Source organism: Podarcis filfolensis (assembly GCF_964270895.1).
Source record: "Podarcis filfolensis genome assembly, chromosome: 17".
Lineage (NCBI taxonomy): Eukaryota > Metazoa > Chordata > Lepidosauria > Squamata > Lacertidae > Podarcis > Podarcis filfolensis.
The window spans coordinates 32,641,505-32,655,664 of NC_139621.1; the positions used below are offsets into that span (position 1 = coordinate 32,641,505).

At 41.2% G+C, this 14,160-nt stretch overlaps 1 protein-coding gene across 1 annotated transcript; it reads left to right on the forward strand.

The window, feature by feature from the left end:
- The first annotated feature begins 43 nt into the window (after positions 1–43).
- On the forward strand, positions 44–9,667 carry NOA1 (nitric oxide associated 1). Its single transcript, XM_083593294.1, is given in 8 exon segments — positions 44–1,258; positions 2,405–2,569; positions 3,352–3,557; positions 5,763–5,894; positions 7,078–7,194; positions 8,814–8,931; positions 9,297–9,514; positions 9,517–9,667. Coding segments are annotated over 8 exon segments (2,127 nt in total). The 5' UTR covers positions 44–108; the 3' UTR covers positions 9,538–9,667.
- The last annotated feature ends 4,493 nt before the right edge of the window (positions 9,668–14,160 follow it).

Below are 14,160 nucleotides of genomic sequence, written 5' to 3' on the forward strand. Positions count from 1 at the left end.
GGGGCGCTGCGCCTGGAGGACCGCGAGCCGGAGCCTCTCTGGCCGGCGCGCTCGCTTCCTTTTCCCTCACGCGCCGCTTGCCTTCCCCCGGCCTCCCCTGAAGGGGCGATGAACGGCTTGAGGCGAGCCGCGCTGCTGGCTTTCCCTCAGCTTTGGCGGCGGCCTCCATGGGGCGGCGGAGGAGCGCTGCGTCGGCGCGCCGGAACCCGCGGCTTCCCCGCATACCGGAGCTCGGAGGAGCCCCTCAGGCGCTGTGGAGCGGCGGCGGCGGCGGCGGTTGCTCCGCCTGAGGAGGAGGAGGAAGAGCAGTTCGTCTTCCTCGAGTACGTCCCTGAGGAAGAGCCGCGGCTGCCGAAGGCGGGAAACTCGCCGGAGCCTGAGGGGAGGCCGGAGCCGGACCAGCCCGGGAGCGGCGGCGACGCAAGCCGGCCGCCTCTGTCGCGCCGTCCGAAGCCGCCCCGGGAGGCCCACCGGCCCAAGGGCCACCCGGACCCGTCCGTGCCGTCGAGCGGAGTGAACTGCTCGGGCTGCGGCGCGGAGCTGCACTGCCGGGACCCTGCGGTGCCCGGGTACCTTCCCAGCGAGAAATACCGGAGCCTGCTGGGAGAAGAGGAGGAGGACGGGGAAGGGGAGGATGGGCAAGGGGCGACCCTCCGGCAGCAGGCGCTGGAGGGAGCTGTGTGCCAGCGCTGCTGGATGCTGGTGCATCACCAGCAAGCGCTGCAGGTGCAGATGCCCCGGGAGGAGTACCGCCGCGTGGTGAGCGCCGCCCTGCGCCGCCCTCCTCGCCACGGCCGCCCGCCTCTGGTGCTCTGCATGGTGGATGTGCTGGACCTGCCCGACTCCATCCCGACCGACTTGCCCGAGCTGGTGGGCAGCCAGGCACACCTCTTCGTCCTGGGGAACAAGGTGGACCTGTTGCCCGGCGACTCGCCCCAGTACCTGAGCCGTCTCCGAGAGCGCCTGTTGGAGATCTGCGCTGGCGCTGGTCTCGTGGACCTGGCAAAGCCCAGCCCGACGTCGCCGCAGAAACAGCAGCGTGTGGTCGATGTGCATCTCATCAGTGCCAAGACCGGCTATGGGGTGGAAGAGCTGATCTCCAAGTTGCAGCGCTCCTGGAAGTTCAACGGGGATGTGTACCTGGTGGGAGGCACTAATACTGGGAAGTCTACCCTCTTCAATGCCCTCCTGCACTCGGATTACTGCAAGTCGAGAGCATCTGATGTGATCAATAGGGCAACAATCTCACCTTGGCCAGGTCAGGTCAGAGGAAGCGCTTTTACTTATTTAGGCCAACCTAAGGAAGCCCACATAGAACATCATTTATGGTTGAGTAATGTAATGCTGTGATGCTCTTCCAGAAATACTGGAGATGATAAAAAAGTCAATACCTGTTCCTTGTCCAACATACATATGGCTGGGAGCTGTCCATGCCTGTTGCACAGCCATGTGATACCTTAAACACCAGCAAATCAGTGGTTGTTGATGAGCTGTACTAAACTCTTATATTAACAAAAAAATTGTGTCACACTAGACTTTTTATGAGCTTTTCTAAAGTTGCCATAAGACTCATATTATAGCAAGAATGAGGAACACAGCTACTCTTCTGAAACCAGTCACACATAAGTCAACTATCATGTGGACGGGAGGAAGACTGAAGCACTGGAGTGCATGAGCTATGAGGCTCTGACATGAACAAATTAGATAACATTGAATATTTTTATATAGCACTTGAGATCTGTATTTGCCTGACACTCTTAAGCCAAACCTTGAATTAGCAAGACTGCATGAGCATGCCGTCTTATGATGCTTAGGCATCTTTGGTAAACATTTGTGCTTTGAGGCCTTTGCTGGTGCTTGATCTCAGCATCTAAATTCTTCCCTAGTTTTTCAGTTGTATTTTCTTCCGGTATTTTAATGTTTTGATTTTAATATTGAGATACACTGCCACAAGACTTAATGTGAGAAACAATATAGATTTTTTTAAAAAATAAAATAGTAGCAAGCCAATGCCATACACATATTGGGGAATGAGTCTGAGATACAATAATATGCCTAAAGCCAGGCCACTTCATAAGGGCATGAATTGGCATGAGGTTTGAACTGGGAACCTCTTGCCTCATGATTTGAGCTTTTAGCCATTACGCCAGTTCTGTTATTTACTAGTATTATTTATTACACTTGTATACCACCCTTCATTCTAAGATCACAGGGTGGTTCACAACATAAAAATATAAGCTCTAGAGAAGATGGGTTGTCAAAATGTAAGAAATAGCAGAACAAGTTTTTGCCATCAGTTTTCTCCATTTCTTATTACTATATTATGTCCCATAATAGTTTGGGGGCCATATTAGCATTGCTTATACTTACCTAAAATCTTAATCCTCTGATGTTGTTTTTCTAGGAACGACCTTGAATCTCCTGAAATTTCCAATTATTAATCCTACACCTTACAGAATATTCCAGAGGGAAGCAAGACTAAAGGCAGATGCAGAGAAAATGGAAGAAGAACTCAGTGAAGATGAGCAAAAGCAGCTTGCGATCCTCAAAAAGCAAGGGTACTTAATAGGTGAGTACTTTCTGAGAACTATGCAGCTGATGTGAGTGCTAAAGAGCAGTTTTCCCCAGAGGAAAGCAATGGGACAAGGGTAAGTGTATATGAGTCCTAAGTATGACTAATGTTGCCTATCACCCCAACTGTACTTGTTTTAATTTATATAATATCTAGGACTAAGATTGTAATTCTATACATGCTTACCTGGGTCCCATTGAACATAATAGAGGACAGATTAGTCAAGTGAGAGAGAGAATTTACAATTTAAAAGAGGATACAGTAAGAAGACTGGCTCAGTTCTTTAGTTTAATCACCAGAGGACAGACTAAAAGGTGATTGTACACTGTAATAAGTATTTTCAGAGTGAGATCTTAACTCTGAAGGTTTTAGCCAACATCAGTCATACTCGGAGTGGCCCACAAATGTTTTCTTTTGTAATAAATGCTTTGATTGTATTCCCAGAAAATTACAGAATTGAATAAATGAAACAATAATATAAATATAATTAAGCACATGCCAGAAAATCGGGATACAAATTATATGATCCTATGACCTTGTGAAAAATTGTAAATTCAGAGGGGATGCAGAGAAGGGGTTATGTACAGTGGTCAAATACATAGTTCATATCAGCATATCATTCCAGAATTTAATCTGAAATAGTGGCCTTAGCTCCGTATGTTGAAGCTCAGTTAAGATGCTGCTGCCTCCAGAAAGCTGGATCATGAGAAGTTTGTAAGGGACAAAAACTACTAACTGAAGAAAAGCAATATAATTTGGGTTTTTTTCTTTCGATGTAGGAAGAATTGGGAGAACATTTCAAATGCCAAAAAAGCTGAAGAAAAATTGTGAAATTGAGTTTGATGCTGAAGCATTGTCTTTTGGTATGGAGGAAGAACCTTCTGTTCCACCTGTAACTGCTACTAAGAAAGTTGAACTCACATACAATGAAGTGAAAGACGCTCGCTGGTTTTATGACACTCCAGGGATTGTTAAAGATGGTTGTGTAAGTTAACTCTTCTACTTTTAAGAAGTTTGTTACATAGGACTAAGAAGAGGAAAGGCTTGGATTGAAAAGTGTCTTCCACTAGAATATTATGAGAAAAAGTGACACTAAATCAAGCAATGTTAACCCTGTTGTATAAAATCTTGAGCAGGAGCATGCACAATCTTTTGTGTTAGCTGAAGCAGAACTGCTGTAGAACTTCATTATTGTATTGTGTGAGGTCTTGTTCAAGCACTGCAGAAGCATTTTCTGAAAAGTCTTTTTTAAAGAAAAAAACATTTGAGTGAATTTCATGTCCAGTTTTAAGTGGCTGAGAGACTTCCCTTGATTACAGGCACCACCACCCCACTAATGCGCATTCTACTTGTGTGCAGCGCCAGGAAATAATTAAATAAATAGAATCATACTAGGAAATGGTGGGAGAAAGCTGGAGAATCCTGGTGACTTGCAAGGACACCCTTCCCAGAGTCCAAAGAGGATGTCATTGAGGGCAGAGGAAACCGCAAAGAGACCTGAGGTGTAGTGGGGCTTTGTTGAGGCTGCTCTGCTCCCCTGCCTAACATCTGGTGTATGGGGTAGCACAGCAGGAGCAGCTGCTTTCCCGCATAGCCTCCAGACAGCCCCAGAGCTTCCAGGCTAGTTGTGGATATTTTTGGATAGAGTATTTTTATTATGGATTGAAGAGAGAGTGGCAGAGAGGGCGGTTAAAGGGTGTTTAGAAAATGCTCCCCACTTTATATGATTTCACTTAGACTCTCCCTTCGTAAGTGGGGAGTCCCCTGCATTGTAAAATTAATCCTATAGCTCACTCTTCTAAGGTTAAAAAAAAGTGGATGAAAGAAACCCAGAGTTGGATGAAGGTAGAAGCAGCTCTGGACCGCAATCCTTTATTAGTGACTTTGTGTATGTGTGTGCCTGTGTGCACACAGCTCAGAAAAGCTAAAACAGAAGTCACTTTGGAAACCAACCTGGCATAAGAAAATTTGGGTGGAGGGAAGGTCTGAAATAATAAGAGTAAAAAAAAAATTAATTAAGACTACTTAATGAACTGCTTATTTAGTACAAAGCACACCTGCTTGGTTCAAAGCTGGGCAACTTTAAAAGAATACCACAGAATTTAGCAATAGCTTCCCACAGCTCTCTGTCAGACCTGGTAATGAATGATTGATTTTTGTTTGATGCTCTCTATAAAATAAATTGTTGTCTTTGATCTAGTTTGCTGGGAGTAGCTGTTGATTACACAGACAGCTTTGAAGCCTTCATTCAGAGGGGGCCAGGAGTTGGTTGAATGTGTATAGTGGATGGGTTTTTTTTCAGTTTCCAATAACTTTGCCCATGTATGATTAAATTTGGAATGTGTGTCGAGTGGAACAGCAATGATTTGCTGTTGCATCATGAACCAATGTACAAATTCTGTTATGCTACCCATATTCTCCCATGTGAAGGGAGATCCTTACAGGGCAGCTGAATTGCCCTGATGATGAAATACACATCATGGGGGTCATCTAGTTGAATTGGCTGGATAGGTCCTTTGATGATAATTAGTATGTACAACTAATGTGATTCCTGCATTGCAGGGAGATGGGCTGGATGCCCCTGGAGACCCCTTCCAACTCTGCACTTCTATGATTCTGTGCTTTGTGTTGCTGTTTTTACCTGGAGAGCTGGGGTACCTGCAAATTATGTTGCTGGTGATCCTTTGCAGAATGTACTCAAGCTAGTGAAATAAATTGAGCAAGTAGATATCCAAAGAGCTGTTTCACATAAATTCAGGGACTTGGCCTGAATTTTAGCATTCCCCCTGTTATTTCTGACACTCCACCCGTTTAAACCATTGGCTAGGTATTCTTGGAAGCTGCTGTTCAATAAATGAAATCTAAAGGTTTATTGAACATACTGAACTACCAGTAGAGTATTTAGAGAGAGCTACATCACCGTAGCATGCATATACATGGCTTCTTTGGATTAAGGCCATTGTGTATTACATTTTTAATTAATTCTGCCTCAAGTAGCTATGCATTCCTGCACCTGAATAGCATTTAGATGACAAGTGCCGTCTTGCTATCAGTGGCCTGAAAACATGATTTATATAATCACTTTTCCTGTCAACTGCATATGAAATAACTTTAAGCTGTCCTATAAATCTCAAAGTATGAAAAATGAAAATGTGTTTCATCTATATAATGGACTTTGTTTTGGTTTTAGGTTTTGAACTTGCTGAAGGAGAAAGAAGTCAAGCTTGTCTTGCCAACCTGTGCAATTGTTCCAAGGTCCTTTGTGCTTAAGCCTGGGATGACGTTGTTTCTAGGTGCTTTGGGACGCATAGATTATTTGCAGGTAAAGGAGACAGGCTATTCTGAACTTGATTCAAAGTTCTCATTTGTAATGTGTATTATATAGAGTGTGCAGTGGTACCTCTGGATGCGAACAGGATCCGTTTCGGAGCCCCGTTCACATCCTGAAGTGAACACAACCCACGTCTGCACGTGCACAGGTCATGATTTGCCGCTTCCGCGCATGTGCGTCACGTCATTTTGAGCATCTGCGCATGCGCGGGCAGTGAAACCTGGAAGTAACGCGTTCTGTTACTTATGGGTCACCGCAGAGTGCAACCCGAAAATGCTCAACGTGAAGCATATTTAACCCACAGTATGCCTGTAGTTGAAAAGACTGTGTGAGGTATGTTCCAGATTGAGAGCTGGCAACTTGAATGAACATTTTTCCTTCTCTTCCCTCAGCAGTGATAAATAACTTGGGCTTCATAGACATCACCACCAGAGGTTGATAGGGAGCTACTAAATGCCTCAAGTCATATGTTTTCCTTTGGGTAGAGATCCAGTTTCTGACAGTACCTCTGGGCTAACGAAAGGATTGAGTTTCCATTGTTTATATTCTCAAGATTTACTGTTACTCTGTTATTAACAAGTTATGAGGATGAATATTCAATAAGGTGATGTCTGTTGTTCAGTTCTTCAGCAATTATTTTCAAGCTCTGTATGTCTGAAATAGAATAAGCTGCCTGCATCTTCACTGAGCAAAAGGAAAACAAGCTGCAGCTGTTTTGTATGAAAAAGTGTATGTGTGCATGTTTCCAAAGTTTGGGAGTATCATGTTGTAAGAAAGCTAAAATAACACAGCTAAGCTAAATTGTTCATTAAATACATTATGTTTCTTGTTTGCTGAATCTTAAGATATCTCTTCCCAAACTGGAAACATTATATTAAGGGCTTTATGTTTTTTCTTTGGATATTAAATTAAAAGGCAAGGGTGGAATAACTATAGAAAGAGTATTATCAGACTGAAAATCCTGTTTCTCCAATCCCTTGTTAGTAACTGTGGATCTGGAAATGTTTATAAGAATGCAGGTCTGTCCAGCCTTCAATCACTAAATCACAGTCAACTATAGAGAATGGAGAATTCTTGTTAGCAAAGATGGCTTTAAGCTTATTGATGAAACTGGTCTTTTAAACTTAATAGAATTTATTTCAGACAATTCATTTTCAGCTTTATTACTCTTTAGGGAGACCAGTCCTGCTGGTTTTCTGTTGTGGCCTCTAATTTGTTGCCTGTGCACATCACTACAGTAGAAAAAGCAGATGCTGTCTATCAAAAACATGCAGGTCAAACATTACTGAAGGTAAGCCAGTACTGTCTCTACCATTGGAGAATCTATGAGGGCTAATGCCTTGTGATCTCTCTCCTTCCACAGCCATTCATTATTGTGCCTCTTAGGTCTAGTATAAGGCAGGCTTTGTTCTGCTCTTAGCCAGCACCATGACTGCATTGTCTCAGATGAGTTCTCCGTATCTTGGTGGTCTTCCACTTTATGCAAGAAAGAAATAATACTTCACATTGTTTTGCTTCTATCCAATCTCAGCAAAGAAGATAATAGAATTAAATAGCATTCTGTGAGCACTACTGCAAAAAGATTATTCCCTGTTAAAGCCACACTATAGAGCAGCCTCATTGCAAGATGTGCTATCTCAGCAACCGGAGATATCTTAGATTTTAATTTTATTGCTGTTAATGTATATAAATTTCTAACAAGGTGCTTTACAATCTAGGCCTTACTTGGGGTGGAAATACCTAAAGTAGTGCTAAGAAACTGGAATATAGCCAAAGCTGTGTGAAGTTACTTCCTTTTGTTCACTCTGAATCTTATAAGCACCATCAGACATCTTGAAGAGTTCAAACAGAAGCTTGATTGCAATCAAGAGAAAGTGCATTTCACACATCTTAGTTTACAGTAGTCAGTAAGATTAGTCCACGATTCCTAAGGGAAGAGACAATATTGGAACTGGGGAGGACCCCACCGGGATAAAAAGATTATTAAATAGAATGAGTGAATCCATCCGATGTCGTTTTAAGTCTACTGAATCCTGCAGTTGCATGGAGTTGAACACATCATTTCATTCCAGAATATCCATAGAAATTGAGGCTTATGTGTGACCACGCATTCTGGTTTTTTACTTTAAAAAACTGTGTTGTGATCAACACTTTAAAGTGCACTGAGGATCAGAGTCCAGGCAATGTCCCCATTTTGACAAGACACCACTTTAAATCAAGAGTGAGGAACCTCTGGTTTGGGGGCCAAATGCTATCCTTCAGGATTTATAATCCCACCATTGGCATGTGTGCCACAGAAGCTTGTCCATGAGAGAATGCACCCCTAAACCTGAAAAGTCTCTTAAAGCAACCCTTTCCTCCAATACTTGACAGGTCCTGCTTGGATTATCAGTCTTATTTTATATCTGGTGTATTGCAGTATTCTTTTCACTGGCTTTTTATCTTCAACTCCTTGTTTCTCTTTTCTGCCATTCAGCTTGCAGTTTTCTGTCACTGTTTCAACCACATCTCACTTCTTTCTCCATTTTCGTTTTCCTTATCTTTTTCTAACAGAGCAGTTCTGTAAATGTCTACTTAAAAGTAAGCCCCACTGATTTCCTTTCTACACCTTCGTTCTGTTTGATCTGTTCTTCTTTGTTCAGTCCTGTCTTCTCTTTCCTTTTTCGTTTGTAACAGTTTTCTCACGAATCAAAGTGGTTTAAAAAACAATGAAAATAAAATCCCAAAATACAATTGTTGTTGCTTGGTTGGCTGCCAGCCTACTTTATTCTCGGTTAACTTGTCCCCAACCATTGGGCTTTATCTCCCTGACTTGACCTGCCACTTATTTTATAATTTGCTAATTACATTACTTTGTAAATGAAGAGTTATTCATTTTTTTACTGTTTAATCCCTGGCTTGTAATATAAGGTTCCTATGGGAGGTGAAGAACGAATGAAAGAATTCCCGCCATTTGTCCATCAGGATGTGATTTTGGAAGGAATTGGCAGTACCGAGGCAGTGGCTGATATAAAGCTCTCATCTGCTGGTAACTTCTGCAAATGTTTTCTTGTGTTGGGCAGGGTAGCTACGTACCCTGGTACTTCTTGTTTTGTCCTGATGATGAATATAACCAGAGCACTAGTGTAGTGTAATAGACTTGGGGGGGGGGGGGGGGGGGAGGTTCCCAAATTCTCAATCTTATCAAGTTCTTTGGATTTTACTGAGTGTAAAGATTTTTGGACAGGCCCTAAAAAAAAAAAAGAGTATCTAAATATCTATTTTGTCTTAATACTGAAAAATGAAATTTGACATAGTCCTGCTTTGTTCAAGGAGATGTTCACCCAGCAAATCCAATGTTCCAATTTCATTTTGTTTAGATTATATACATGTTCTGGTATTTCTTCTACACAGGCTGGGTTGCAGTAACAGCTCATCTGAATGATAAAGTACATCTCAAATGCTATACTCCTGAAGGGACAACACTGACAGTACGTAAACCACCTCTGTTGCCATACATCGTTCACATCAAAGGACGTCGTCTGCAACGAAGTGCAGCATATGAGACTAAAAAACCACCTCCCCTAGTGGCAAACTTAAAGAGAGATGTAAATAAGAAAACAAGGCTGGGGAAAATCTAAGAAACTGTAGCTAATGAAATCTCCCAACAGGTCATTTACCCAAGGATGACACAGTGCTATTTGCACAGAACATACCTTTCTTTTCAGATTGTTTGTTGTAAAACAAGTTTTGTAAAAAAATAAATAAGGATTTGAAGTTCTAAATGTGTTGTATCATTTATATTAATCCCCACCCTTCTTTGTGGCCAATACACATTTTCCTGCCGCTAGTAGAGACCCAAACCAGAGCACAGCGGTACTGCAAAACAATGTTCTAGGTGTCAAGCTGTGGACTTGGCTTCCCAGCTATCTCATGTGCACCTAATTGCCTGTAGATCTCTTTGTTCTCTGATGGTGAAAGAAATGGAACAGCAGAGCAGGCTGGGTCTCCCACCAGGAGGGAGGCTCCCTGACTACGGTTAAGCAGTGTCTTGTACTCCCAGAGGGAAGATGGCAGCAAGCAGAGTGTGGGAGGGCTCTGTTGCTCTCCATTCCTGAAATGATGAAGTGCAGTATGTGTGTGGGCAAGAGCCCTTGAGGATGGATAGATGAACGAAGCAGGAGAAAGAATGGAAGCTGTGGTTGTCCACTTTTCACATTAGCTCTTAAATTCCTGTTCCAAGTTTTCCCGTTCCTAAGGAACTAGCTCCTTTATGAAACTTGGCAAGAAAAAATCAAGGGCATCTGTACATTCAAAGGATTCAAAATCCTGCCCATGTTTGAGCTCCATAAACTGTTGCAGTGGTACCTTGCTGTTATGCATGGAAAGGGGCACTGTGAGTAAAGCCTTCGGGCCTGTAACTCTGGCCTTGCTGACCCTTGTGTCAACGGTGATGTCTTGAGGCCAGGAAGTCTAGGCATCGCTCAGTAAATGAAGCCTGCACAACAGCAAATAAAGGGGGCTACAGCATTAAAATATTTTTAAAATCAACGCCCTTATTTACTGAGACTGGTGCTTCATGTACCATTACTTTCCCCCCTAAAAAAATGATGGTTGAGGACACTTGAAAGGGGCAGATCTTACTCTCCACTATGATGCACAGGGGATGCAATTTGCTGCTGCAAAACTGCCTTTGCAGCATAAATTTATGGGCATTTTGTTGATAGCAGATACAGGTGTCAGTTTAATTCAGTCTCCTGCGATCATTAATCAAAAAATACTTCTCACCAGATCTTTCTCAATGACTTATGGGAACAGGTTGAGTGTTTAGACGTAAAAAAAACAGCAAGGGCGGAGAAGTAATATGGTTTTAACCAGGAAGGGACAGACTGCCGTTGCTGGGTCTGCAGTGGTATGTATCAAAGCATTTGCATAGTGGTTCATTGTCCTAATGCAGTGAAGCATTGACAGCAAAAAAAAAAAAAAGCAAAACCCGTCAGGACGTCACTCACTGAATTATTTTGAAATACTGTATGTATGACAGTAAATGAGAAGGTTGTTGATAACATAATCCAAAACTAACACCTTACCATGAAGACTGTAGGAAAGGGAACACACTGCATTATTGAGACATGCATTTAGTCATATTTTTCTGCTGACTGGATGTATGTTCTGTCTGACAAGGCAGTAATTGAACTGAATGTACTGCGATTTTTCAGAACTCAACATTGCACAATGTTAGGACATCAAGAGGACTCATAATGTAATTCCACAGGAACAACAGAATTCAGCAAATCTCACCCTTTAAAAAAAAAATAATGTATGTTTATCATTATTATGGTTGCATATACAGGTATCTGCTTGGAAGATTGTGGGTAGTGCCTGCTGAAAAATCAGAAGGCAGAATTGCCATGTATGATTTCTAAGATTCAATGCAATCCATAGTTTCTTGTCCTTCCTCATCACTCAAGAAAGCCAGTATGTTATGCAAATATCCCCTGTTCTGCATAAATTTATACAGACTATAGAATACAGCCTTTATTTTTCAAGCGTGGTATTGGATTTCAATGCACATCTCATCAGTGGGAGATTTCTTAAGACACAAACTTTTGTTTCTTCATTTTATTTGTGGGCACCAGCTTGCTGGAGACAACAAGGAGAACAAAGTATACTGTAGCTTCATTTGCTAAACGAGACAAGCTTTAATCTTGATATAATCTGAACTGAATACCAAATGATCATGTTTGCAGGTATCTGGCACCACCTTCAGAGCTCCTGAAGCACTGACCCAAAATATTTTAATGAAGAAAAGTCTTACAGATTTTAGTAAAACTTTATTGTATTTTGAACTGGGGCATTTAGCCAGGCAACTGCTGACATTGGCGGCCACTGCTTTATAACTGGTGTTATTTTAACCTTCACGGGATTGCAAAGTTCTTAAATATGCATTCTATACTCTTGTCCACTGCCAGCTGTCTATCAAGAAATGCCTTCAAGGATAGGGGTGTGTGGAAATATCCACTTATTTATGTATCTACTGAATTCATTTCCCACCCCCCTTCTTCACCAAGGAGCTCAGGATGGCAAACATATCAGTAATAAAAATATAATTAAATATAATTCAAGTATCCAAGATGCTGGGGAAATGACATCTTTTATTGCTCTAGCACAGCTGTCATTCAGTTTACTGCTTCACAGGTAGCAAGAAACAATTTCTGCTACAGAAATTGTCTCCTACTTCGATAATGTTGATTATCTGACAGGTCGAATATCAAAGAGGGTGGAAGAGCCCCAAAGATGACCATGGTCCCGTCACCTCGCCAATATAGATTTTTATGCATGCATCTTGTGGCCCTTTAGTGCAGGAGAGGACCAACTGTGAAGCTTCTGGAGCCACTTAATTTTTTGCTAAAACTCTAGGAGGCAACAATTGGGGTCTGGTTAATTCATATTCCAGGAATTTGTTTCAAGTATTGGAACTGAACTCAGGTTATCACAGTCCCTCCACATATCTCTGCCTCTCACCAATTTAGGGAGTTATTTTCTTGCCACCGTTAAGCAACTGGGAGCAAGAAAGCCTTGTCAATCCATTTCAAATCACCCAGAGATAACCAATGTATGCTTCTCTTAACTTCTATTCACCCCTTCCATAGCCAATGGTATTATTTGCTGAATATTCAGAAAAGACAGATGAAAGATATACATATTCCTTAATAAAGTTTATTGACATAACTATGCTTAGGAAAATACACTCATGGGTTAATATGCAATTTAGTTTAACACCTTACATTTTGGACAAAGGCTTGTACATAGTTTAGGTAAATAAAAAACCCAGGATATGTGATCTTTTCTGATTTTACATCTATTACAAACATATAAAAGCTCTTCATGCACTACAGTAGAAAGAAAGCATGAAAAAAAATTACCTTTGGTTTAAATTGACAGAATAATACAAGTATTGCACTGTAAAAAGCTTCAAACACGGTGCAACCAAACATAAAATGTTTCAGTGCCAGCTTACAAAAAGTTCTTTAGCTAGTGTGATTTGCTTTTTAGGGGAGGAAAAGGTATATATACACATGTGTGAAACAATTTCTTAAACTACCTGGATGTAATTAATATTGTATTTCAGCTTGTTAGCTACACAATCAAGATTCAATAAACCTAACTGAACCTGTGCTTACAATACATCAGCAAAACAACATACTGAAATCAAAGGCATTATGAGTATTAACTGACCTGTCAGTTTGTTCTGTAGAAAAGATTTAAAGTTCCAGCCCTTAGGTCAATCAATCCCTAAATAGCAGCAATATTAAGATGTGTTGCCAAGTTCCTAGTAATCCATTTTTAGGCTACTTTTCCAAAAACACTATAGATTCTACTAACTAGCCACACTGTCAAACAACATGAGATAATGCAGGATGTATCAGGCTGGGGTGTTATGACAGTCATTGCTGCTGAGAGAAGCCCTTTAATAAAGGAAGACGCTGGAAAGGTGTATCCAAAATTCCTGTGACAATCTCAAAATTCAATTTAAGAAATATCTACTTTAGGCAGAAACACAGTAACTCATCTGTAGTTTAACCCTAATTTCACTAATCCGCTTGCAACATCTAACATTAAGACAGGAGTGACATTCCATCTTTTACCAGTTTTATTTTTAAACTGTTCAATCACTATAGGTACCTCCTTCTATTCTAACAAAATAGGGGAAAACATACAGGAATTTCAAGTCAATCACAATATCCAATATATCTCAAGACACAACAATTACATCGCTGGAAGATATTATTTTAATACTTAACAGTTTTGCCCTCTCAAGCTCAGAAACACTACCCAACACAGGTACCAACTTCTACTGTCTTTTCTAGCGTGAAAGTTTTACCCTTGATCATTTGCTAGTAAGATCTTCTGAGTAACATGACAACATTTTCTTGTAATGTGAAGTCATCTAATGTCATTACTGCTAGTGACACCTCTTTGCCTCTACCTTTTCAACCAACTTTGTTTTTTAAAAAAAATCACAAAAAATGTAGCTTAAGGCCACAAAGGCTTTTACAAAGTGGAAACATCTCTTTTTAAAAAGGCAGAGAGAGAAAAAAAACTCTACACTGTACTGGAGTTTCCAACCTCTGTCCAAACCTTTTACAAAACAATATTTTACAAAATGACAATATTTTACATCCAACAATAAAGTTGTGTTTAATACTATTCCAACTAATTGGTTAGGAAGACAATTCAGCAGTGTTTAATGGTTCAACATAAATATAGTTGCAAC